At 43.4% G+C, this 25,327-nt stretch overlaps 2 protein-coding genes across 3 annotated transcripts in view; both read right to left on the bottom strand.

Moving 5' to 3' along the window:
- Positions 1–871: 871 nt before the first annotated feature.
- EIF3J (eukaryotic translation initiation factor 3 subunit J) lies at positions 872–12,207 on the bottom strand. 2 transcript variants are annotated; one of them, XM_055717090.1, is made up of 8 exons: positions 12,048–12,207; positions 11,869–11,969; positions 6,648–6,705; positions 6,304–6,395; positions 5,722–5,836; positions 4,507–4,665; positions 3,423–3,496; positions 872–1,969 (listed from the first exon to the last, which is right to left on the bottom strand). In XM_055717090.1, the coding sequence occupies exons 1-8, from the start codon at positions 12,073–12,075 to the stop codon at positions 1,841–1,843; spliced, it is 756 nt and encodes a 251-aa protein (XP_055573065.1). In that variant the 5' UTR covers positions 12,076–12,207; the 3' UTR covers positions 872–1,840. The 2 variants fall into 2 exon arrangements, with proteins under 2 accessions (XP_055573065.1, XP_055573064.1); XM_055717089.1 differs by having other exon boundaries at positions 872–1,972; positions 12,048–12,206.
- Positions 12,208–15,741: 3,534 nt separating this feature from the next.
- Positions 15,742–25,327, bottom strand: part of CTDSPL2 (CTD small phosphatase like 2) — a 47,049-nt gene continuing 37,463 nt past the window's right edge. Inside the window, exons 11-13 of the mRNA XM_055717086.1 lie at positions 22,988–23,114; positions 21,999–22,094; positions 15,742–21,511 (exon numbers count right to left, since the gene is read on the bottom strand). Coding sequence (XP_055573061.1) covers positions 21,446–21,511; positions 21,999–22,094; positions 22,988–23,114 — 289 coding nt within the window. The 3' untranslated portion in view covers positions 15,742–21,445. The remainder of the gene's footprint in view (positions 21,512–21,998; positions 22,095–22,987; positions 23,115–25,327) is intronic.

Below are 25,327 nucleotides of genomic sequence, written 5' to 3'. Positions count from 1 at the left end.
TTGCCATAGCAACCCAGTTAATTAGCGAAGAGATGCTAAGTTGGATTTATAGCTTACAGTCTCCTTTTGGCTGCTGAAGTTTTCATGCTAGCAACTGCTGCACATTACAAATATTTACTTGCACAGTATTCACCTCAAATCTGCAGCACTACAAGTTAGACATACACAGGTATACATAGTACAAGTCACAGCTCCACTGATAAATAAATAAAACATTTTACGAAGGGAGGATTATGCCCGAGAAGGACACTGTTTAAAATCCCAGTTCTAGTCAGTCTCAGAAGACCAAATTAGACCACGCTGGCTTTGATCGGTCTAAGTTAAATAATGGCTAGCAAGCTTTTAGCTTGAACTTTGGAAGTTCCTGGCATCTGAGAATTCTCATCCCTGATCCTTTAAAAATCCAGGATCACTAACAAGGGGAAGGATCTGGAAGAAAGCCTGCCTTGCAGAAGCACACGCACATCCCACCCGTGTTGGGAACAAACACTTGAGTAAACTACAAGGTGTAAATGTAGGACTGCTTGTGGTAATGCCAGCTGGACTAAAATAACGGCTTGCACTGATGAGGGCTGCCCCAAGATATTCTTAAGGGAAGTACAAGCCACTGAACTCAGCAGTTCCAGCCACAGAAAAGATTACGTTTGTCACAGAAATGTTTGGATTCTGGGAGTTCTGGAAGTATTTTGTTTACCACCTGTAAGAGCCTTATCATAAGAAACAGCCATTTTCCAAGAGTGAAATCTTGCCCCGCTACCACCAGTTAAGCTGGAAGTCAGACACCAGACCCAGCGACACACGCGCAGCTCGTCTCAGTTTTGCAACTTACCACTTCAAGATACTAGAAGAACTGGTCCAAAGACAGCTGTAGTGAAGTCCTCAATAGTGATTTTTATTAAATTAGTTGCTTTATAAAACATTGCAGATGTCATAATTGTTAACATAACAATTTGCCCAACTGTAGTAACTGTTGCAGTTTGCTAAGCAAGTTGTTTTTGTTTTTTTTCAAATGAAAGAAAATAGCTGAGTTGTGAAAGATCTACCACAACCCATGAGAGACCAAAAGGAAGTCCTGGGTTTTGGGGGTTTTCTGGTGGGTTTTTTTTTTTTCTTTTTTCGTTTAACACTTAAACCAGGCAATTAACTGTTAAAGAATACCCAACCCATACAGCTGCATTAGTAGAAATTTAGATGAATGGAAACTAAACTTCACACTCAAGACACAAGTCTCCCCCCCCCCCCCCCCCCCCCAAGCAACGCTTTCCTTGTTCTCACCCACCAAGTGTTCCATTTAGATGTTGAGCTTTGAAGTGGCGGGTATCTCCAGTGATGCGTTTCCAGGTGCAGTATCCTCACTCTGAAGTTAGCAGTTCCCCTTCACAATATACTGAAAAACTCAAGCTCTAACTTAAGACAAAGCAATTGTAATACTAAGTGCACACCATGCCCTTGCTGCAAACTGCTTCTGTTCATCAAACAACTCATTCAAGGAGGTACAGTTAAGGCCATGTCACTGAACTGTGCTGGTAAGAATACTTTGCCTCGAAATTCCTTACCAATTTAGTGGCTGTTACTATAAGATCAAATAGCAACAGTTAGCATCAGGATTTTGGGGTTTTTAACTGCAATTTACATAGCTTTTAAATGTCTTCATTCCAACCCCTGACCACAGAACAGGAGGCCCGGTGCTGTGGCACAGACCCGTCAAGAGTTAAAACCACCAGCACAGAGATACTGCAATTTTGATTGTAGCATTTGGCAGAATTTAAAGGAAGAAAAGTTGTGCTACATGTTTAAGGGATTATGGGCAACAGAAAGACAACAGAAGGGGAGATAAATGTCACATGAAGTCTTCAAAGTCTTGTACGTATTCTCCATCGTATCCTCCATAATCGGCCAGGTCATCTTTCATAGTAGCCTTTAAACCACCTCCAGGCACCACACCTTTTTTCTTCTTTTTGGCTTTATTCTGCTTAAATAGGAAGAGCATGTTTACTTTAAAATCCATAGTGATTTGCTATAACTCTAATTAAGAGTAAATGCCACGTCTCTGGGTATGAGCATTCACACCCCCCCATGGTGAGCACACCGCTGACGATTTCTACCCCTGCATTTCATCCACAGTGCGATCTCTTCATAGAAAAGCTATGACGTTCCCAGTGTCCCCACAGCTCCCTCTGTCACAGACTTGGCCGTGTTTCCTTTCACTCTATCTTACCTAGACTCTAAACAAGAGGACTAACTACATAAATGCATAGTCTAGTAGTTTTTATGAAGTTACCTACTTAATTAAGGAATGTAATGTGGCTTTTATTACCATAATGGCTGAATATCTTCTGGGGGTGGGGGGTGGGGTGGAAAAGTCCTAAACAAACTTCACAGAACATTTCACAGTGAAGCTCTTCCTTACTGGATCAGTGTAGTTGTAGCTTTCAGCAGCTGGCCGAACTGATTTACATGAAAAGCCAGGAGAGAAGAGTATAAAAATATCAAGTATACATACTTTTAAAACTTTTTTGGTTCAGTAAGTCGCAGGCTGCTCTCCGAAGTGCGGTTCATATTAAAGAAATTGTTTATCACATTTGCCAGACTCCATGTGTTAACACTGTACCTAAGGTCTGGTGTGCATTAAGGTACTTCACTCACACCTGGGGATTTGGAACCGGCGTGACAGAACCGGCCACAGGAACAGTTTGTGTCCAAGAGGTTTCTCATTTTAGATGTACAAGTTACTCCTCACATGGACAACACTCCCATTTGTTTCCTAACAATCCTCCAATATGATTTAAAATATACCAAGAGTTGCACTACCAGTCATTATCTTCTGCTTGATTTTGTTGCTATCTAATGCTTTGATTAATCGGTGAACTCCAGCCCACCATGAGTTTTAACATAGATGTATGCCATAAAACACATTTTGAATCAGTTAAGCTATTAAATCACCTTTTAAAACTTAGCCTCTTCCTTGCCTATCCAGTTACTGCTCCTTCAGTTTGCATGACAGTGTAAAAGCCCCAGTTATCTGCTATTCAAAATCCCAAACTTTGGCAAAGTTTTAAGTTACCGGCAGACTGGTATTACATTGACACTGAACTCTGAATGGGGATGGCTGCTGTCTTCAGAATATCCACGTCAGCCACTTGAGCTCCAAGACAGCAGCAAATGGAACAAGGTTAGCACACAGGTAACATTTATGTAAGTTAATCAAGCTTTTGCCTGTGATCTCCAGATTCAATCAACTCCTGATGACCTCACACAGTGAAGAAGATTTAAAGCTAAACCAGTATGCGAGGTTAGAATTTAATCCCCTGCTACTGCCTGTAAGAAAATCAGCAGTTCAAGTCAGGGTTAAACCTGTTGCTGTTTCCAGATTAGCCCCTTCAGCGGGTACTGTTACTGCTGCAGAAACACAGAGGTCTTACCTTTTCTTGTTTTTGTTTTTCACTGCATAGTACTGTCAAGGTATTTGTGATCTTTTTCAAATCATCGATTTCCACTACGTCACGGGGTGAGGGTTGGGGGAAGAAAAAGAAAAGGTTGCTCATCAATATTGTTCTTAGAAGGCAGTTACATAATCTAACATCACCATTCTCAAAAAACCAGAAATAAGCATTAGTAGTAAAGTACAGGCAATTACTTGATTTAAATCAGCAAAATACAGACAGGGTAATTCTGGTCCTTACAGTCACAATTATGATTTCAGATGGTCCCCAGTAAGCAGCTTGAATGTGTAGAAGGTAGAACTTGGAAACTGGAAGTCAGTGAACACAGAAGTCTTAATGAGGTGGCATTTGAACAGTAAAATACGGATACAGTAAAAATACTGTAAAATGTATCAAAAGGAGCAGTGGATTATCAAAAAATTATTAACAATAAATGCTCCAAGAGGTTGCAAGTCCTTTGCTTTAGGAGATCTGCAGCTGGTTTGAAATGTAAGTTACCAGGTGCCGTCAGCCAGCCCGGCTGTATTTATACAGCACTGAATCGTATCAAGTTACCGCCTCACTGAGCCACAGCGAGTGCAGTGCAGGGGAAGATCTCAAGCAATGAGTTCACCAGAGCAGTGGAAAAAAAATGAGCCCAACTAAGTTAGTTTTATCTCTGTATAGTTACATTTTGAATCCAGAATGATTTATTTTGCAGTCGCAGAATTACATGAACTCAATTGCCAGCCAAGCTGCTCAAGTTATCTGGCTCAGAGAACTGGAGAACTGAATTTTATTATTATTTTAGAAATGGCTTCAAGAAAAACACGCAAGTTTTAGATCAACATAAAAATTCACACTTTTTAAAATGTGTCTTTAACTGATATGCAGAAACATTCTTGTACAGGGAGACAAGCCTTAACATCTGTGGGAATGGAATTGGATACTACTCAGATTTGTTTAGTACAAACTACACAGATCGATCTTGATTGTAATGTTTACTGTAACGGCATGTTTTTAGCCTCGATTCCATCGTAATTTTGGTAGCAGTATATTCTAGGATGTCTTTCACTTAACTTACATGAAATACATACGTCTCGAACTAATGCTTCCAAAAAGCTGGCGTAATGTAACGATTTTTCATACTGTGTAATTTTCTCTTTTAGTAGTTTGCCAAATTCCGTAAAGTCATCTTTTGAAGAGGGATTCATGGCATCTATTCCACAAGTGTTATTTACACCTGCACAGAAAGACAGAGAGGTATTACAGAAAACATTAGCTGTGATCCCTAAAAGATGACAACAAAGGAAACAAGTCACATTGTTGACATTCAGTTCCTCACCTCCGCTGAGACTTGGCAAAGCCAAAGCTGAGGTTTGCTCACCCACTTCCCACCGGCTTCTGCCACACAGGAGCTAACAGCCTGAGTCACTAGCCTATACAGAGGAGTATTTTGCTGCAAAACTTAGCAATGTGAACCAGCTATTCCTGTTCTCTGGAGCAATGTGCACCCCCTTCCTCTTAAGGAATTCCTGTCATAATTGCTCCTAAGTGCAAAATTGAGTTGGTTCTTTGCACCTGTATTCAATGCACACCCCCCCAAGGGGCTGTACTCTTTCAGAAGACTCACAGTGCAGAATCTTCACTGAGTAATAAGCTGTATAATTCACTATAGTCAAGGAAACACGCTTTCATGTTTGAAGAATGCTGCTATGAATCAGTATCTTTGCTACCTCTGTCAAAGCACAAAACCAGAAGGATCTGCTTTAAGGCTGCTTCATCTCTGCCAGGAAATGAGCTCGCTCCACGAACTGAGCTGGCTTTCCCAACACCCAGCGCATCGCGTGGATTGCCTGAAGTAAAGCATGCGTGAGTTATGCTGTGCCACACTTGTCCAAAGCCTCATTAAAGCCATGTTGTAAACCACCTCCAAACATTAAGAGACAGGGTTTGGGTTTGGTTTTGGGTTTTTTTTAAAACATACTCATCTTTTTACCACAAGTACCAGTATGCTGGAAAATTTAGTCCACCATCTTCTTCCTGTAACCTCCTACCGTCACACAATTAAGCAAAAGCACCTTCTCTACTCTGAAGATGCTTCTGTGGTTCTTGCACATCAGCCCTTAGCACCAGGACGTGCCTCCGGTGGTCTGAATTTCAACCCCTCTTTATTCTCAGTAACACAACCTGCAGGTGCCCCCGCTGCCAAATCCTGCTCCGTTCTTCGTGCAAGGTATCCCCCCCTCACACAGTTTTATTCAGAGAACACAGCGCTTTTGTGCCGCCGCACACTTACCAAATGTTTCTTTTGCTAACTCAAGGTCTGACTCCTCTTGTAACTTCTTTAGTCGTAGTTTGTCTGCTAACTGTTCTTCTGGTGTAAGTTCTTTATGTTCCTCTGGTGCCTCTAACTGAATTAGAAAATGCATATAGGGAGAAGGTTGTATGTGTTAGCCTTGAGCAGGGGTAGTATGAGAAACCGTGGTTCTCCCAGCGCCACCTGAACAGCTTGCTTCTGCCTGAAGTCAGTACACCTCAAGCATGTACAAACCTGAAAACCATCCCAATGAAGTATAACAATGCTACATTGTTTAATAAATTGTTCATTTTACTAGAAGTGGGAAGAAACACCTTAGTTCTATGTTTCACAACTGCATGTTTTATCATCCGGTGCATACAAAAAGAGATTTCAAGAACTGGTTAAATTACAGAGAAATTAAAGCTAACATCTCCCAGATGTTATTCACTACAAAACTTGAGTTTGTTTTATCAGACTAGTCAAGATCTTTACAGGTCTTGCTCAACCTCAAAATAATAAAAAAAAAATATCAAACCTGCCCTCTAAATATTAGGAGACCCAGAAGAAATAAGGAATTACCCTTTTTTTAAGCTCCTCTTGCTTTTTCTTCTGTAGCTTTTCTTTTTCTTTTATTTTTTCTGCTATTTTCTTTTTTTCTGAAACTTTTGGTTCTGTAAAACATTGAACAATACAGCTCTCAAGAGGTCTACTGATTTTTTTTTTTCCCCCAGCAACTACAGAAACACTAATCAAAGAAAAAGCCACAGCGCTGGGTTACCGGGAGCCGAACACCGAGTTAACAGACATGCTTGTCAAAAGCAAACCCAACCCTATTACATGGGTTTGATTCTTAGATACACTCACGGCAAAACCAGCCTGTTCCGATGCTGCGTACAGAGCCACGTATTACTTCTAAGTTTTACCTTGCTTTATCTCTGTCTCCTTTACTTCCTCCTCTTCCTCCTCATCATCCCAGTTATCCTACAAAATAAGTTTTAATTAAGATTCTGTTACAGATACTTTCCTACTTCTTTAGGTAACAAAGAACAGCAGCTTTCATAGAACCTCTTTAAACGCTCACATAGCCATTAATCTTTCGTCTGGGAGCGAGGGAGTGGGGGGAAGCCGTGAGAGCCGAACGAGGGCACGGCTTCTGGGGGATGACCAAGATGTTCCAGGATCAGTTCTTACCACGAAAAAGGCCGCTTTTATTCAGTCAGGAAGCTCACGTCAATGTAGTTACAAAAGCAAGGTCGGGAACAGTCAGATCACACCCACAGTAAAACCCGAGTTTATTATCATTTCTTGTATTACACATTACAAGATACTGGAATGTCATCGGACACATGCATGTAGTGCAGCCACTGCTGGAAACCGACAGTGCAGCGGAACCATTTTAAACCCCAACACGCTGTCACCCCCCCCAAAAGACCCCATTCCTTCCCAGATACCGCTCCCTGTGGCCCAGCCCTCTCCCTTGTGCTGGGAAAACCATCCCTGCGGCTGCACGTGGAGCTGTGGCGCACAGGAGAACGCTCACCCGGATCTGCTGCCAACGCAGTGTGCAGCCAGATAAGGCCGCGCTGTGGGAGCAGGGAAAGCAGCAGCAAGCAGAGGAGGATGCAGGGAGCCCAGCTTTAGGCAGGAATACCAACTTCAACAGCCACAAGGCCACGTTTCTGAGCGGTTTTTGACCAGTGACTACTGCCTTTTTATAAGCATAGAAGCTATCGAAAGACTTCTCACAAACAAATCACCTAAATGTTCTCCAACAGCCACCACGTTCTCAAGTGTGTTTTCAAGCAGCCTCAGCTGCGGTGCTCGCAGTAACTCTGCCTCCAGTTTTCCCCTTCAGCGTGTTCAAGATCTGTGGTGGTCCCCAGCTACTGCACTGCGCACCTCACCATCAGCCATCGCTCACTGCCCTCCTTCCTTTCAAAGCCACGTCTCCCACTGTCCTGTACCCAAGTGGATGATCTGTGGTTCAAAATACTGTATCTCATTCAAAGAAATACGAGGAAGCACCATTTTCTTCAGAACTGACCTGCTGATGTCATCTGCAGACTTTGCCAGCAGCAACTCTGCAGTTTCGACAGTTTTCGGGGTAAGGGTTATGGGAATACATATTCTTGTCCTAATGGCACTGCAAATTCAAGCAGGTGGCCTCCGCATGGAAATCAACACTCTAAAATTGATCTGAAGTTACGTGCAGAGTACCACACGACATACACACCACAAGTTAAGGTCAAGAAACCTCACAGGGTTCTAATTTCTGTTACCTGTTTCAACTCAGCTTGCAAGCTTAAGAGATTACATTTGACAAGACCTAGTTTACACAAAAATCACATGTACGGTCAGCATCTCATTAAAGGTAAGCTTAAAAACCGTAAATCCTGAATTTTGTGATTTTCATCCCACAACAGCAACGCAAGCAGTCATGCAAGCTATTTATTAATTTCTAAGGGTTGCTATGGGCGTGGCAAAATAAAAGACACTGGTGGAAGAACTCAGTATTTCCCTGATCCAAGCAAGGAAGACACCTGAGTTCATCCACCAGCTCACTCGAGTTAATTGGCACTTGTAAGGGATTCAGCTTCCCATCCACATTCCAAGAAGCTGACGTGAATTTGGAGCAGCATTATTTTAGCTCATACCTAATTAAGTTTGTTACACCCACTTATTAAATAGCACTTTTAACTGCTGTATATAGCTCGCTGCCTTATCCCTTGCCCTGTCCTTCACAGACAGATTTTAAGTATTTTACGGTGCCAAACCCCAGAGGAAGGGCACCCCATCCGTGATGTAAAGGTACTCGTGGGACTGAAGGAAACTGCTGCACGTTGTTAGTACATTCGGGAGACTTAACAGAGGGCACATGGGCAAGGACTTCCACGTGATGACAGAGGCACTCCTTCCCTGCAGCAGACCACGTCCCTGCTAGCTGTGCCTGCGTGGGGACAGCACACAGTGGCAGTTTCGGCTTGCGAAGCTGAGATGATGAAGCAGCGTAGGAACAGCAGACCCTCTGGAGGGCAGCGCGAGGGCCTGCCACCTGGCCCAACCTGCCCCCGAGCTGTCAGGTGGGATTTAGGATCTCGACTTTTAACAGAAGGGATTGACGACTGCCGGGAGCCTACCCATGGAGACCACCGCCGCTGGAACCGGGGACAGACAGCCGCAAGCTCAGCGCCATCGGAGAAACGCTCCTGGCAGGACAACCTGCGAGACATCGCCATCTGAGGGTTCGCTCTTCAACTTGGCGTGCTAAGATACGCAGGTCTCCCAGCTACACTGAATACTCTCTCCCTCTTCTCCAACATTATTTTTTTTAAAACAGCAATAGAACATGATTTATATATTGGGCAGGCTTTTTTTTTTTTTACTGGGGGCAGGGTGAAGCATCCAAACATACACCTATTTCTGTGGTTTACAAATTCCAGTGAACTCTCTTGGAGGAAAAGAAAATTGCTTCAGTGCTGTATCTTTGCACTGATACTAAGTAATCGAAAGAGGACATCTTTACTTCAAAGTATTTCAGCGCTACTTAATTATGCATAGACTCATGGAATTGTTTGGGTTGGAAGAGACCTTTAAGACCATCAAGTCCAACCATACACTGTGAACAACTAAAATAATGCTATTAAAAACACCTTCCATTTCACGTAAATAATCCCTTGATGACAGCAGGTCTCTTACAATTTCATATGCTCCATCACATGTACCTTAAAAAGTATGATAATGCAAATTATTTCCCCCCAAAAACCCAGAAGACATGATTGGGAAGTGACAGGTACTCCAGCATCTGAGATTCCCAGCTAAACCTGAATGCTCTCCTTCAAAGAGAAATGCCTGCACCATGGGAAAGGCTGTTGCCTGGATGATAACAAGCGCATCTCCCAGCTTTGGCTTTGCTAAGCACAGAATTGCCCAAGAGTAAATAGATGAAAATTCCTTGGCAGGAGGCCCGTCTTCTGGGAAACTGGTGTTCTGGGTAACACTGGAGAGGAGTTTTGTTACTGATGAAGATGCTAATTTTAAACCTGAGAAAGTGGAAGTTTCCTAACTTACCAGTTACTTTAAGTTCCTCACTAAAAAAATCTTCCAAAATAAACTACAGAATCTGAATACACAGAACACATTCCAGCCTTAAGACAAGCTCGTGGTCAGAAAACACTTTGTGCTTCTCTTTTAGACCACGTAATTTTCCTTATGCGGGTACTTCCCCAAGGCAGACCCTTGCAAACAAGGAATCTAGAGCCTGAGCACCCACCTCCCAGGCTCAGTGCTGTGATTCTTGGTGTTTCTACAGGAAAAGCAGATGGAAGTAAAATAAAACAGCTTTCTTTGCTGGACCTGTCCTTCCCTCTAGGTGCAGCTCCAGTGCTAAAACCCATAAGCTCGCGGAAAGAGTTAGGTAGTTGCATTCTTATTACATGTGGGAAAGCTCTGTTCCTTTACTAAAACGGCCACAGAAAGCGCAGGTGCCTTCAAGAGAGTAACACTTCAGAGTCCGGCTCTTGGACACACTCTACCACATCAGAGAAGTTTCTCACTTTCAAAGGAAGGAGGAAAAGCAAGCCTCACAGAACCAATGAGTCCAAGATACCCGTGTATATATACACTTCTGTAAGTTACATATATGCATATAGTTACATGCCAACCACACTCTTTACAAACGACCGTACCTACTGTATACAGAGATACCTTTACTTATTTTGCCTGCTGTAACGCGACACCTATGGTAACTATAAGGTGTGGGTGTTATTAAATTTAAGAAGGAAAACGGACAGCCTGTAACTCACAAAAATTTGTTACCTTTTTTTTAAAGAGAAGATGAACTACTTTTTTCATACTATTTATAAAAAGAAAACCACCCTAAGCTCCAAGGAGTGTTGGTGTTTTTGAGATTCTGAGACACGGCCAGCAGCCTAAATAACAAACGCAGCCAGTCGTCACCCAGGAAGCAGCAATACTTGATTCCAGAAAGCTTCAGACTTGTGACCATACTAGAATGACCAAGTCACCTCCGGAGATTGCCTATCACGGTATCTCAGCAGCTTCATTTGAAACAAAAAGGTCTTTCTCAGCTGACCTATTTCTGTTCCTTACATTCATCAAGCACGTTCCTTCTGTGTTCCCTGGCATCATTTTGCTTACTGTCCATACAAATGCGAAGCAAACTGAGGATTCTGGGGCATTCGCCACTCAGTCTCCCGGCTTGCTATGGGACAGCTGGAACTAGGTAGGAGAAAACAAGCTTTTAAGGAAAGTCTGCTTTCACAAACATCAGAAATGAACATCCGCATGTTTTAATCCTGATTCAACACAGACGTCACTCCGAAATACAGTGAAAATTTGTCTCAAATAGTGCCTTAAGTAAATGCATTTTAAGTGATAGGGGCACTACCAAATCTGAAACCACAAAGTAAGACTACTGTACTTTCCAGCTGTGGCGGCGGGGGGGGGGGTGTGTGGGGTGTGTGAAGGAGGAGGAAAAAGGGGTGGAAGAGCCATGCTGCTAGAACACAGTAGTTTCTGGTCAACAGCAGAAGCACGAACACAGCACTGCTTTCTTTAAAGCCAGTTCTAACGTCTCAGTGCACCATACCCACAGCTCCGAATCTGAAAGGCTACAGGGGGAAACCAGCCGGCCCCAGACAAGCACTCAGAAGCCTGGCAAGCAGCTGGGGAGCAGCAGGTGGATCCCCCGAAGAGGAGATGCCTCTTCAGGCCTGGAAAGCGCCCGCCTGCCCCCCGGGGGGCCGCGGGCAAGCAGCGGGGGGGGGGGCGCAGGGCAGGGGAGCGCTCGGGCTCTGCTCCGCGTTCTGGCGTTGCCGTCTGAGGCCGCCCGGTGCCCTCCCGGGGCGCCGAGACACCGAGGGCCGCTCCGGCACAGGCCGGGCCGCCCCGCAGGGTCCCCCCCGCCCGCCGTGGGCCCGGCCGCGGCCCCGCGCGTCGCCGCCGGAGGGACGAGCCCGGCCCGTGAGTTCCCCTCACCCGCCGGCCCTGCCCCGGGCCCGGCCCCACACACGCGGCACCATATGGCAGCGGCCCGGCCCGCGCCCCGCCGCCCCCGCCAGCCCGAGGGCCGCCACGCCGCCCCCGCCACACCGCAGGGCCCGGCCCGCGCCCGCCCGGCCGCACCTTCACGTCGTCCTCCTCATCCTCGCCGGCCCAGCGGTCCCCGGCCACTCCCGGCACCAGCCGCTTCGCCACCGGCTCCACCACCTCGAAGCTGTCGGCGTCTGTGGGGGAGAGGAGAGCGGGTGAGCGCGGGCGGGCGGGCGCGGGCGGGCGCGGGGGGGCCGCCGGCCGCCACCTACCCCACGAATCCGCCGCCTCCGCCGCCATCTTCCCCGCCGCGCCGCGGCCGCCGGCGCTCGCAGCAGGAACGGTGAGGCGGCCGCGCCAGAGCGGCCCCAGCCAGCGCCGCGCGCGGGGCACGCCGGGACGGCGGCGGACTCAGCGGGGCGCGCGCTCCCCGCCCCCTCCCCCAGCTCCGCCCGGCGCGGGGCGGGACGGGGCGGCCGGGCGCCATGGCGGCGCGCTGGGCCTCAGGGGCGGCCCGAGGCGGGGCGGGGGGCTCCCCTCAGCCCCCCGGGCCCCGTAGGTGCGGCGCCCTGCCCCGAGGGAAGGCCCCCTCGGCGTATCGCGGAGCGGCAGCCGCGGTGTGCGGGGAGCCGCCCCTGGCGGGCCCGAGGCCCAGCGCTGCCGCCCCGGGCAGGGCCCTCAGTCCCCGGCCGCGGTTTCTTTCCCGCGGTTGAACGTGCCCGCACAGGGGGACTAAAGCAGCGCTGTGCCCGCAGCCGGCGTTAGGGAGCCTGGTACTTCCCTCTGAAGCAGAGGGCGTGAGCCGTGTGGCGGTTAAGGGTCTCTGCGTGACAAGGATCTCTCCCGTGCCGGGACCGCGCACACGCTGCTACACCTCGCGGGCGCGGTTCAAGCAGCGTCACTGCTCCGGGCGAGGAGGCCGGCAGCCTCCGAACACTCCGCACGCTGCTGTACCGAGAGCCCGCGGGGGCGGCCCCCAAGCTGCAAACCGCTTCCCCCGGAAAGGCGAAGCTTGGGGCGCTCCGGGCTGATTCCTCACACCCTCTGCAGACGGCAGGGCTTTAACATAAATAGACCATCGTCACAAAAAATAGCAGCAGCTTTGGGAGACTAGCCTCAGACGGAGTGAACTTTGCCAGCTGACGCTTCAGCCACTGTCCCCTGTTCTCCTGGTCCTGTTTGCTTAGGCCTCGTCCTCCGATGCTGCAGACAGGCCGGTCTACAGTGGTAAGACACTAAGTCTCATTCAGAAGCTCGGTTTCTAGGTATCAATTCTAGAAAATATGCAATAAACAGACACAAAAATGGAATATAAAGGCATAGAAAAAAGGAGGAAATAGTTCAAGACTTTTCTTAAAAAAAGTGGAACATCCTATTAAAGTATGTATCAGGGAATTCATCTAGGAGTTAACCTGCATACCTGGTCTGAATTTATTCCCTTAACTTTGCTGCCGTGTCTCCTTTTTTCCTTACAGAAGAAAAAGCAAGAAGCAACTTTTTTGAAGATTCCTTTACCCATTAAAAATACTAATGCATGATTCAAACAGAGCAAAAGGCAAAGGCTAGGAAAACACCCCAGCTGTCGACCGCTAAATTTCCTTAGCTGACTTTCCTTCAGCTGACTTGGATTCTTTTCCTTTCTTAAAATGCTGGCAGTACTGGAGTTAAATGTTGCTTTTCGGTCAGTCCAGAACTGCTTGATTCTATGCACATGGCTATTTTAAAGTATTCTGGGATCTGTGTTACTTAATATTTAGCAGCAGCAGCACCACGAAGGTTAGTATCATCCCATTGACATACCTCAACAGCATCCCTCTCAGTCCCTTGCAGAGGGACTCACATGTGCTACCTCAGGAGCACCGTTGTGCCATCTTGGATGTAGTTTTCCCAGGAGCATCGTTACTTCTGTCACAATGTAGAAATAACTTTTAATTGATAGAGACACTGGAGACCGAACAAGAAGCAAGAGCCACAAACCCAGAAGTTCCACCTAGCAAGGCCCCTGCCCACCTGAACACTGCTCTGCCTTCAGCTGTTTTCACTTCAGAGGTCAGAGTCCCAGGTGCGGACCATGCTGCCGCGGCCGCTGGCTGCAGTAACCCACCCGGCAGCGTGGCAGAGGCTTTCAGGCCGGCTGCATTCGGTTGCCTCTTACGGTCCTGCTGGGAATGTGTCATGCATGAAATGTAATGGAATGATCCTGTGGCTGGGAGGGAGAGAGAAAAAAGAGAAAAAAATAGGTGAAGCCTGATGTTGCATTAGTCTCCTAATTCTCTAAGTAATAGGATAGACGTGTAGTAAAGGTAGTTGATGACTTAGTAATTTCCTAGCTTTCAGGTTCATGATCATCCGGAAGAAACATGGGTGAAGGGCTGCAGCAGAGCTACTAGCGACAGTCTAGCAGCCAGAATGCACTTCCACAATTTATCCACATGATGCTGCTTAGGGTGTGGTTTTTCAGGTCAGATCCCTGAGGGATTGTGGCCCTGTGGCCACCAGAGAAGTGTAGGTGAGTCCTTCACTAAAAACTTCAAAGGCAGTGTCTGACCTTAAGCAAATGGGGCGCAAGTGTAAAGACCACCTACAGGAATTAAGTGCCCAAAAATACAAAACTCGGTTCTCAGACCAAAGGCAGGCTCGAGGGATGGACGGGCAGTAGCCCCCGGACACAAACCCAGCTGCAAGTCACCACTCTTCTCCAACCTCCCCCCCACCAAGCCCAAGGAACTTTTTATTTTGAAATTCTCGGGCCGGTCTTGTTCCTTCAGACAGCTCGGCCCACAAAACCAAGGGAGAGAGACCTCGGTGCCCCCAGGCGCTGGTTCAGGCAGAGGCAAGCAGACCTCTGTCACAGACCCCATGACGACTGATGCTCCGCATTGTTTGGACATCGCTGATGGGGCAGGTTAGAAGTGGGGGACACCTTTATCTCGGGATTAAACAAAGCCATGATGTGCCTGGGGGCTACAGACCAGGCCCCCCTGAGCCTCCTCCAGACAAGCTTTTTGGTGGCGTTTCCTTCTACCTTGTCAAATAACTTCAAATATGTAAACACTGGAAACAGTAACTTCTTCCAGTTTACTCAGTGCCACCTCCCAACTCTGATTTCTGTGACAATCTGAGCGATTAAGTGGAAAAGGAGGATATATTTAGTCTGAAGATATTTCAAACACCTGTCTTTCATGTAAGAGGAATGACCTATGATACTATGATGTTAGCTAAAAGAAAAATATGTCTTCCAAATTTATCATCCTTTTTTTGTTGTTACCCATTTACCAGGCAATATAAATAACAACAGAGATGTAACTATGGATCAAATAATGTCCTAAGTTACGTCCTCACAAGTCTACACAGAGTTTCATAAGCTCGGTATGCTATGAGGATAATTATGAAACTGGCAAGAACTGTGCAGTGATTTGGAACATGTTAATTATGAAAATACTATGTATTTACACAGCACATTTAAAGTAATTTAAACAGGTGGATTAAAACAGTTAAGTATTACTCCCATTGTATAGATGAGGAAACTAAGGCACAAAGAAAATTTTTTTTCCGATTTTTTGGTGCTCAGTGCAGCTCTGAGTCAGAGAAACTACTGCCTTCCAGGAAAGCAAACAGTTCTCATTTTGAAGAAGTCCAAAGGTTTCTGCTTAGAAGGAAAAACTAATAAAAATGAGACAGATTGGGTCTTGTGGTCATTTTACAAAAGATATCCAGTGGAACGTGTATCACATATTAAAAATCAGCCTCAAAGCAAGACCATCTTAAATGAATCTGCTGTAACAATCGCAGTACTTAAACCACGTCTATTTTTTTCCTTATTTGGCCTCCAGTATCCTTAGCTTTTAAAATACATACACTTCTCCTTCCATTTTAAAGGCTGAAAACTGACATGAGAAATGTCTTGCTTTACAGAAAACACAGTCTTCAATGAAGGTTATCAGCTAAAAATCATAAAAACAGTAGCCAGAGCATAAATATTTAATATAAATCTTTATGATTCTATGTACTAGAAATGACTGCAGAAGAAACACAAATCTGTAGAACATGAGTTCTCTTCCAATTGTATTTTACAAGACTCAGCCTATCGGTACAGTGACATTTTTGCAAGTATCAAAAAAATAAAGCAAAACGGTATTACATTACACAATCAAGCCAACCAAAATAGCGATGTGCTTCACAAAATCTATACGAGTTAATCATTAGCAGACCATCCTTGCTTGCTTCCAAACAAAAACACTTGCTGCCAATGTTTTAGGGTTTTTTTTTATTATTTCTTTTTTTACAAAATTATGACTGCTAGCTAAGAAAATGATGCTCCTATGCTACTTCTCATCAGCCATTTATCAACTTGTTCAGGATTCGATTTAAGTATCAAGAACCTAAGATGCAAATCTGAAATCACGTGGGTTTGGTGTGATCTAATCTTTGAGAGCAGTCCTTTAGCATCCTCAAGACACACCACGACACTGTTCTCCAGCTGAGTGAGTTTAATGCAACAATCATTTCCCAGAAAAACTGTCTTCTCGTGAACCTTCCCTCAGCTTCCATTCCACAGCAGCTTTAACTGATCTAAGCCGTGGAGCCCTCATTGCTGCAATCTCACTTTTGCCTCTTTTATTCTCCCATGGTTAGTTTTCAGGCGGATCAGCTCCCAGCACAGGCTTACCACGTGGCTGCGCGAGAACCAGCGCGGGCACAAGAAGCAGGTAAAATGTGACCCAGGGAGGGATGGAAAAGCAGGAGAGAAAGCCTCCCGGGCTTTCTTGGCAGTCATCACATTCCAACTTCACCCTCTTTGCAGAATGGATTTTGAAGTCCCTTTTCACTCAAATCCTCAAAGCAATCTTCTTGCCTGAAGATGCTGACGAAACGTGATGGATTACCGCTCCCAGGAAGAGGCATTTGTCGCATGAGAACGAAGACGTTTACCTCATTCTCGGGAGGCGAGGGCCCCAGCTAGCTGTGCGCTGCCGTCTGCTGCTTGCTGCACTGCCTGTGTGACAGCGGCTGCTTTATATCTTCTTGTATCCATCCTTAACAATGAGGTTAAAGAAGTTTAATGGCCTGAAACATGGAAATGGCATGACTGCAGATCAAAGGTACCGTCTGTCCTCTTTGCCACGTAGACCCATAGAAGTCCTTTCACCAGAAAAATACTGCCTGTGTAACTTAATGCTCTACTTGGAGTGGAAGACGTTATTTTAATGGGGTAATTTGTTTCTCTTGGCACCTGCTTGAAGAAACTTGTCCAGCTGAACTGATATCATACCAGTAGGTATTGTCCATTTTTTAAACTGACAATTTTTAAAACTGACAATGGGTGGTGAAGGTTTGCTTTTTGGCCTTGTCTTCTTGAATTCTATTAAAGTTCTAATTTAGCTCTCCGATCTGTGCAAGCATTAATTTCACGTTGAGATTTTAGCTTTGCCAAGGTGTGCGCTCCAAGTCCTTACAGTGGAACATACCAGGAGCCCCGCAGCAAGGGGACGGAGGAAGGCACGGTTCGCTTTTCTAATTCCCCACGCTTGGGCGTACTTGGTGCTAACGCAGTCCTCGCTCAGAAGTGAGAGGAATGACAGCAAGGCTCACACGACTGGTTCAGCAGCCACAACTCCCTGCAACGCAGGCATCTTATCACAGGCAGAGGCTTGCCTTAGTTTCCGTATATATGGTGAAGTTATGAGTCTCATCATCTACTTTAATATACTAACGATACATGGTTGATACAAGTTGGTTTAGACAAAGAAGAATAAAAGATACCATTTGCAATGCAATGCTATAAGGAAGCCAGAACCAGGAGGAATTATAAAGGAGCATGGGTATTTACTCAGTAGAGTCACAGTATCTTTGTGTTACTGGGCAGCCTGCCTTACGGAGCGAGCAGGCTGCACTGCTAAAGGCTGTTTCGGGCTGCGGGCCCACATCACTATTCTGCCGGCGGCAGACGTGCTATGAGATTTGCACCCACTCCATCTCCTCATCTGCTCCTTCCCGGTCCCTTTCCCCACTGGGGCTCGATGCTCTTCCAGCTGCGCCAGTCCAACCACCAGTACGATTGCCCTTGAACTCGGACGCTGGGAAGAGCTGCGCTGGGGGAGGGGAGACGATGTGCCACGAAAATGACGCTTGCTTCTCACAGCAAGCGAGAGCAACTGCCCCGCCAGCTCTGCTGCCAGCGGCAGACTGACCCGGCAGCGCTCCTGCCGGCGCTGCGTCCTGCTCTCCTTCAGCACAGCGCTCGCACACCTGATTATCTTTGATAACGCATTTCAGTGCTTTGTTTAAAGAAGATAAGTCTCCTTAGCATGCCTTTGGTTGATACCACTCTTGGGAGATTCTTTCATCATGTCTTGAAACATTCAGGCTTTCTGATATATCTCAAAAATAATGAAAAAATGTTTTCCTACACAGATGGAAGGTGAAATGAATCAAAGGTGGAAAGGAAGTCAGTAATACCAAGGTGAATGCTATTCCAGCTGTATAGCAACTTAAGGAAAACAACCAAACAAAAAAGATTGAACATGTATTGCCAAAATAAGTATGAAAGACGTTATTTTGCTGTCAGAACCAAGAATGCTTAAACCTAGAACAGAATACATATGGACATGTAAAATTAACACATGAATACCACGATCAAGCGAAAGACCATAATGAAATCATTAAGAACTTTGGAAATAGGATGTTGCGTTTTCTAAAAATACATAAAATTGGAATAAATGATACAGCTACAAGATTAACTGCTTAATTCTACATTCAAGACTCGAGTAATGCACATAGTTGAGACCCCCCCAGTTATCATCGTCAGTTTTGGTGTGCACAACTTGATCCAGACTCACATCTGAGGAACAGTTAAGTCTCACCCTCGAGAGTAATGAGATGAAAATAAAACCTGCTGGATTATAACTTTGCTTCATGCAAAGATCGTTTGTGTCAGAAGTGATTGACATTTTTAGGAACTTGCATTTTCAAGAAGGTAGACTCATTCTGCAAAGAAAGTTCAGAATGATAAATACCAGACTTGCAGCACATTAAAATATTAGTATTTAATATGTTTACTAAGCAGTCTCCGTTATTTTTGTTGTGCATCTATGTAGAACTAAATCCCTCAATTTACATTTTGATTTCCCTCACTGATCTGATCATCACAACACAGATACAGCTGTAAAGTGCAATGTATGCTTTGGTCTCCTTAACTAAAGAAAGCACTTTTAGAACGGTTTTAGCCAAAGATAGGACCCACGTGTTTAAGGACATTCTTTGAACAGATGATCATCTCTTTTTACAGTCAGAGAAAAGCTATGAACTACTTAACAAAACTCGTTTCATTCTGGTAGACTACTGAATTTTAAAGCAGTTCTATTATGTCAGTGACTTGGAGAAATTTGGAAGAATCCCACATTAAGCAAGGATTCACTGTTAAACTAATCAAAAATCTCAGATTTAGGGTTACAGTTTAACGAACAACTGAAAAATAGTTGGCAAACCATGTAGCAATTGAAATACAAGCTGACCATTTTCAAAATCTATAAATATTTCCAGAACCATCTTATCGACATAAAACCAGGAAGGAACGGGGGATGGTTACAGGGTTCACACGTCTGCGCAAAAGCATATATAAAGTTAATGTTATGTACATTTTATTTCAATAAAGACATAAGACAAACAGCGTAAAGATGCCCAGATGCCCTAAAGATAAATACATTTAAAAGATTCTCATTAAAATGAATCTGTAGTATTTCTTTCCTGCAAGCAAAATACCTTTCTTTAAATACAAAAAAAATCAGTATTCTGAATTGCAAATGTTTTCACTTTTTTTGCAGAAAATCTGCCATGATGATTTTCTTTTTTAATGAATAAGGATTTTCCACAAAACAGGCTTGCTCTACATGCTAAGTTTTTTAAACAGTTCAGTGACACAATGTGCTAGCTACATACACAACAGATAATATAGTAAGAAAACACTCAACCTGATGAAAAGTTAAAATCTTCATTAATACACTGGAAAAAGTTGACATAACTCATGCCTTTTAAAATCAAAAAATACAAAAATTAAATGTTTTCCTAAAAAGATTTTCCTTATTTTAAGGACTCATTTGAAAATGAAGCTGCATGTAATTTGTACAATAAAATTGTACAAGTAAACAGGTAATATACATAAAAAATTAATTGACATACTTCTCAATTATCAGTTGTCCACCTTTAATTTCCAATACTGTACTTTCTTAACAAGCATACAAAATATCAAACTTCTCTTTAGAAAAAGTGCCGTTCTGTGACATCTTTTACACAAAAACAGTCTGAGCCTATGGCGTGTTAATGCAGTCGAGAGGCAAAGCATCCTAACTTTTACAAATTATACCTTCCATAAAAAGCCTCCTGAAAAGGAGATTACACACCATTATAAAAATATCCACCTCTTGTGGTAGCTGCATTAGAGAACCAAGGCTGAAAGACTATTTCCATATAGCATAGCAAACCACTAGGATAGCAGACTGCCTGCCTCGGTGGCGTGGGAGTGTACTGTACCACAGGATTGTGCATAGTTACTGCCAGGTACCTTCGCTGTCACACAGAGCTTAAAACTGATTGTAACGACGAGTGTCACAGGGGTACCATCAGCCCATGCAAAACATCTCACAATACTGAGCCACTGTGCAGAATACTTCAATCTTGGAGGAAACAGAAGGCAGCAGTAATTGAATTGCATCAAACCTAAGAGGTGACCAAACTAGTTCTCCTTTCAAGATCTGCACGCACAGCATAGTCTGAGGTATTCCTTGTCCATCAGTTGTTTGTGCCACTGCAAGATATTGTCTGTCCAGAGTACATGCCATCACAATGGTTTAAAATATTCTGAATATTAGTAATTCTTATATTCTTCTTATCTAGCCAGTCTCTTGATTTTTGAAAAGATTTCAACTACAGTAGAATATTACAGAAAGAAAATATAAATGCAGGGGTTTTCTTTCTAAATGAAACTTACATGGGCTAAAACTAGAGAATATTTTTAAACAAATATACAGTATGCAGGCAGACAAAGCAGGAAAACGGCCATCCAACTGTTTAATAAAAAACTAAGAAAATTTGGCTATTTCCAGAAAAACTACGAAGCGCCTCAACTAAAAGGAATGCATAATGAAATTCTAATCTAATACAGGTCAAAAATGTAAAAAGGTTATAAACCTTAACAGGAAAAATAAAACAACTTTTACTGGCCATTCCTGTTGAAATGAGAATCTTAAAAGTAACAGAAAAGTGGCTACAAACCCACTTAGAGCACCGAACAGAGAGAAAATAAGAGTCCATTTTCAATCTCTGTTATATCATAAAATCCTGTGTTTCTACAGGTCAAACTGCTGGTGGCAGAAACAGAATTCTTTATAAACTGCAGATGTCCTGTACATAAAAAAATTTCATTGGAGTTGCACTAGTTCTAAAGACTTTTCTGTTCTAGCCTACCTACTGTGTTGTACTGTATTGTACTGAATGTATTCAATCTCAGATATATAAAGTCTCTTTCCGTAACCCTTGATTATTGTTGGGCACCAAAGATAAGAAAAGCAAGACGGGGTACAAAAATGCAAAATTTCAACAGTAATGGCAATGTTTTGTTTTAGTCCAAAAGGGTCCTGCATTTTCTCCCCCTTCAGTAATTAGACAAAAGGCTTTAATCTGGGGGTAGCAAGTCATGCAAGCGAAATCTGTCTCTGATGTGAGGTCGGACATCTTCGTTCTGTAGGGGGGAAAAGAAAAAACACAAAGGCGCAGGTTTTAGGAGAATGAACACATCTGTAAGTCAGATTTTAACAGGGTCAATTTTCTAACACCGGTATTTTAACGTAACAAAATACAAGGCGTGAATATATGTAAACACAAGAGACTTACAGAAATAACTACCTAACATCCACAACAATTTATTTGCCTTTTAAAAATAAAGACACACATCACAGCCAACGGACGTTACCATTCCACAGTCCCTGATTAAAAGCACAGTTAGAAATAACGGCAGCCCGTCTCTGGCTATGTCAGTCAGACTGGTGCATACTCGGAAACACTGCCCAGAGCCCCCTTTTCAAAGGGAGCCATACGTGACTTTTAGCAGTCTACATCTCAGCGGCTCAAAAAAAAAAAAAATCTTTAAATACGTGACAGTACCTGAAAGAGCTACGTAAAGTTTTTGGGTGGCAGGTAAGGAAGAGCCACATCAAGGAAGCACTTACCAGCTCTACAAGTTTCTCCAGAAACGGAATCAATTTTAGAAGTTCGTTGTCATTTTTATCCATGAACCAGCTTTCTATAGGAATTCCATTTGAAAGCTGAAGTAAGAAAAAAAAAAAAAAAATCAATGAAAACCAATGAATGATTTATACTTAAGTTATCTAAAAATACTGTGAAATAGCATTTGGGGGAAAAATCTTTCCAAGCTAGAGTTTATTAATATGTATTTTTCCTCTAAAGTCTATATTACAATTCACTTCCAAAATATCTCCTTCCTTTGCATACATTGCTACAAAAATTTCCACATCAAAGCTGAAACAGAACTAGCTCTAGAAGTTCTGCTGAACTGAAAAGCGCTGGTATGTTCAGAAAATTTTTTGTTAAAACACCCATGGATCCTAACTGTGTACTGACTTCAGGCAGTTTGTGCAAATGAGCCTAAGTCAAACAGCTTTTTGGGTTTTTGCTTCTTTAATGTCGGTAAGACGCGAGAGACCACATTCTGCACTTTGTCTGTGTAACAGACTAACTGGACTAGTCATGTACCACACTTCTGGGAAAATCTAAATCACAGGGTAGAACTTTATAACATTTACGCATAAGCAATTTTCCCAGCTGTGTGTCACTTCAACCAGCAGTTTGTTCTTGAATCATTTCACTAGCATTAAAAACCTAAATCCACAACGGAGCCCAAGCGACAGACTTAGCAGACTGGTGGTTTCTTTAGAAAAGCTGAATAAGAAACACAACTGCCTGGCGATACAGTCTGTTCGTGTAAGAAATCACTTAGTGTGCGCTTATCAGCTCTTCGCGAAAACAAAAGAAAAGCAAGCAAACCTTAGTGATGTGTTACAGTTTGGTTTGTAGACTTAAATACAAACTTAAGCACAAAGCTTAAAGAAGAAGTTAAATCAAAATGTAGCATTCCTCTGTCTTCCTTCAGAAAGTTTTTCACCACACCTGAAAAGTTTGCTGACAGCAGCATCCTTACCTGATAAGCAAAGGCTTGCGGTGAATTGTCAATGATGATCGTTTTTGAAAGATCTCTACCAAGAATGTTTAAATCCTTTATGTAATTTCCTTGTACGCAAACACAATGCTCACGGAAAAGTCGATGCCTGTGAATAAAGTAAAATACTAATCAATGAGACAAATTACACCACATACATTGCGAAGGGGAAAAGTTAACTTTGCCAAATGTTACTCAGTATTTTTCTCTTCCGATCTACTAGCTCCTTTTAACGAGTTGTTCCCTTTTTTCCTTTCTCTTTTGAGCTTTTTACCGGTGAAATTACTAGTTAAGGTAATTTTGTATTAACCTAGTTCTGCAGGTGATTGATTGTATGTAAACAGAAAAGCTCAACTCAGATGTAACAGATATTTGCAAACGGGGTCTTGCTTTCTAACCATTTTTGCAGACAGATTAACAAAGGGATCCAAAATACTCAACAGATTTTGTAAGGCCCCAAGATCTGAGATTAGTTCTGCACAGGAGCCAGTTTATTGGGATTTATTATCCCTTTCTGTTGCTCCAGCTGTTGCAGTACATGGCATTCCCACGCCACTGCATGCTAGAACACAAAGTACCAGAAGAAATGTTTTCTATGTTACCTCTGTTCACAATTAACCTATTTCAGTTATTAGAGCTTGAAAAAAGCCTCGAGGCCTAAACATTCCATCAACTTCTCCCTTTCCAATTAGACTACTCCCCTTTAATTTATTACAGAAGAAATGTACAGCTAGACTAAACCGACTCTGATTAAAAATAACACCAGGAATAAAGCTCACGTTTCACGGAATATCAACATAATTACAATTTTTAAAATAAATTGTAAACTAGACAGATTTAGAGTTTTACACAGTCATATTAAGAGTGCAGTTTCTTTAAGGCTGCTTATATTTTTAAATGAAGTTTTTAGAAGCTGTACATAGTGTGCTTAATTTCATAAAGGGGTTGAGTTCCTAACGTTGCTATGGAGGAAAATAAGCTGATGCCTCGGCAGCAAATGAATTTATATATAGATTCTGAGTCACACGTGTGGAGTGCCTGACAAGTCTACCTTTAGGCTAATGTCAAAACTAATCATGCCTTGATGTCAGCTTTTCAGTAGCACATGAATCACAACTAAATTCATGCATCACATGAACCTTTCTGCAAATTCTTAGAATATTGTTTGGCTGTATACTTTGTTATCTCTTTCCTGTTCTCTTTTAACGCAGTTAAAATTGCAGTCCTGAATCATACCTATTAGGTTCTTGGAGAAAGATTTTTAAAGCTATGAATGCACACTTAAGACTAATTTTCTTCAAGTGCCAATATCTTACTCGTTCACGCATTTCAATGATTGGAAGTATCCGAAAGTCTCGTTTTGTTTGCCAATTCAAAACGCAGTGGCAAGCAAGTTTAGCAAAACCAAACCAGGATCCTGCTGTGCATGCCACACAAAAACAAGCAGTGAGATGACCGTTCCTGGATGAAAACTATTGAACAGTTTTATCCTTACGCTTTTAAGGAAAATGAGTTACTGTGTGCCTGAACTGCCAAGTGGAAACAGTGGATGCAACCACTGTCTCAGTCCAAATGGCAAGTTTGTTATGCGTGTAAAGAAAATCAAGTTTTCAGCTGAAGAACAGGACAATAAGAAGATGCAGAGAAGTGCTTTGCCAGTGTGTCCCAGGCACAGAATTTAAACAGTTCTGACTGTTATCAGGCACAGTAGTTTACTTTCCTTATTTGGGACACCCTGTGTAGGGTGAATCCCTGAGAAGGCTCCTCTTCGGTTTCAACTTTCCCACCTAACGGCCCACCTTCCAGATGAGAATAACAGAAAGAATCTCATCTGGTGGAATTTCTTTATGCCTTAAGGAACCGTTCTTGAGAGATGCCAATCCCTTCCAAACCAAGCTCAGTATTAAGAAGTGAAAAACCAAAACAACTCTAATACAAATCCCACACAAAAATTACTTTGTGATTGAGTAAGAAATAAAAATATGCTGATTGTAAAGGTAACTATACAATTATTTATAAATAATAAATCGATTTTGAACAGTTCAAAAGTAACACTCAGTTCATTTTCTTTAGTAGTAATGTGTATTCCAAAGCAGCTCAAACACATTTTTGATACCCAAGACGTCATTTTCTTCGAGCAAGCCTAACACAGCAGAGCACGAATGGGTTTGGGTTTTGGCCACAGAGGGCAACGTAAACCACCTGGGTTTAGCTTATCACCAAGACAATAATTCAATCGCTTCATTGGATTTTTCTCTCACTTTCAGACTAGAGTCTGAAACACAAAGAATCAGTTTAGTGAGACACTGCAATAATGAATGT

This window comes from Falco cherrug, chromosome 7 (assembly GCF_023634085.1).
Source record: "Falco cherrug isolate bFalChe1 chromosome 7, bFalChe1.pri, whole genome shotgun sequence".
Classification (NCBI taxonomy): Eukaryota; Metazoa; Chordata; class Aves; order Falconiformes; family Falconidae; genus Falco; species Falco cherrug.
This window is presented reverse-complemented; position numbering and strand designations above follow the sequence as displayed.

Coding starts and splice junctions, on each gene's coding strand:
- EIF3J (XM_055717089.1), bottom strand. CDS start 12,075: ATGGCGGCGGAGGCGGCGGATTCGTGGG. Junction 4,666..5,721: donor GTTAGCAAAAGAAACATTTG/GTAAGTGTGCGG, acceptor CTTTCTGTGCAG/GTGTAAATAACACTTGTGGA. Junction 1,973..3,422: donor AAAAACAAAAACAAGAAAAG/GTAAGACCTCTG, acceptor TTCCTATTTAAG/CAGAATAAAGCCAAAAAGAA.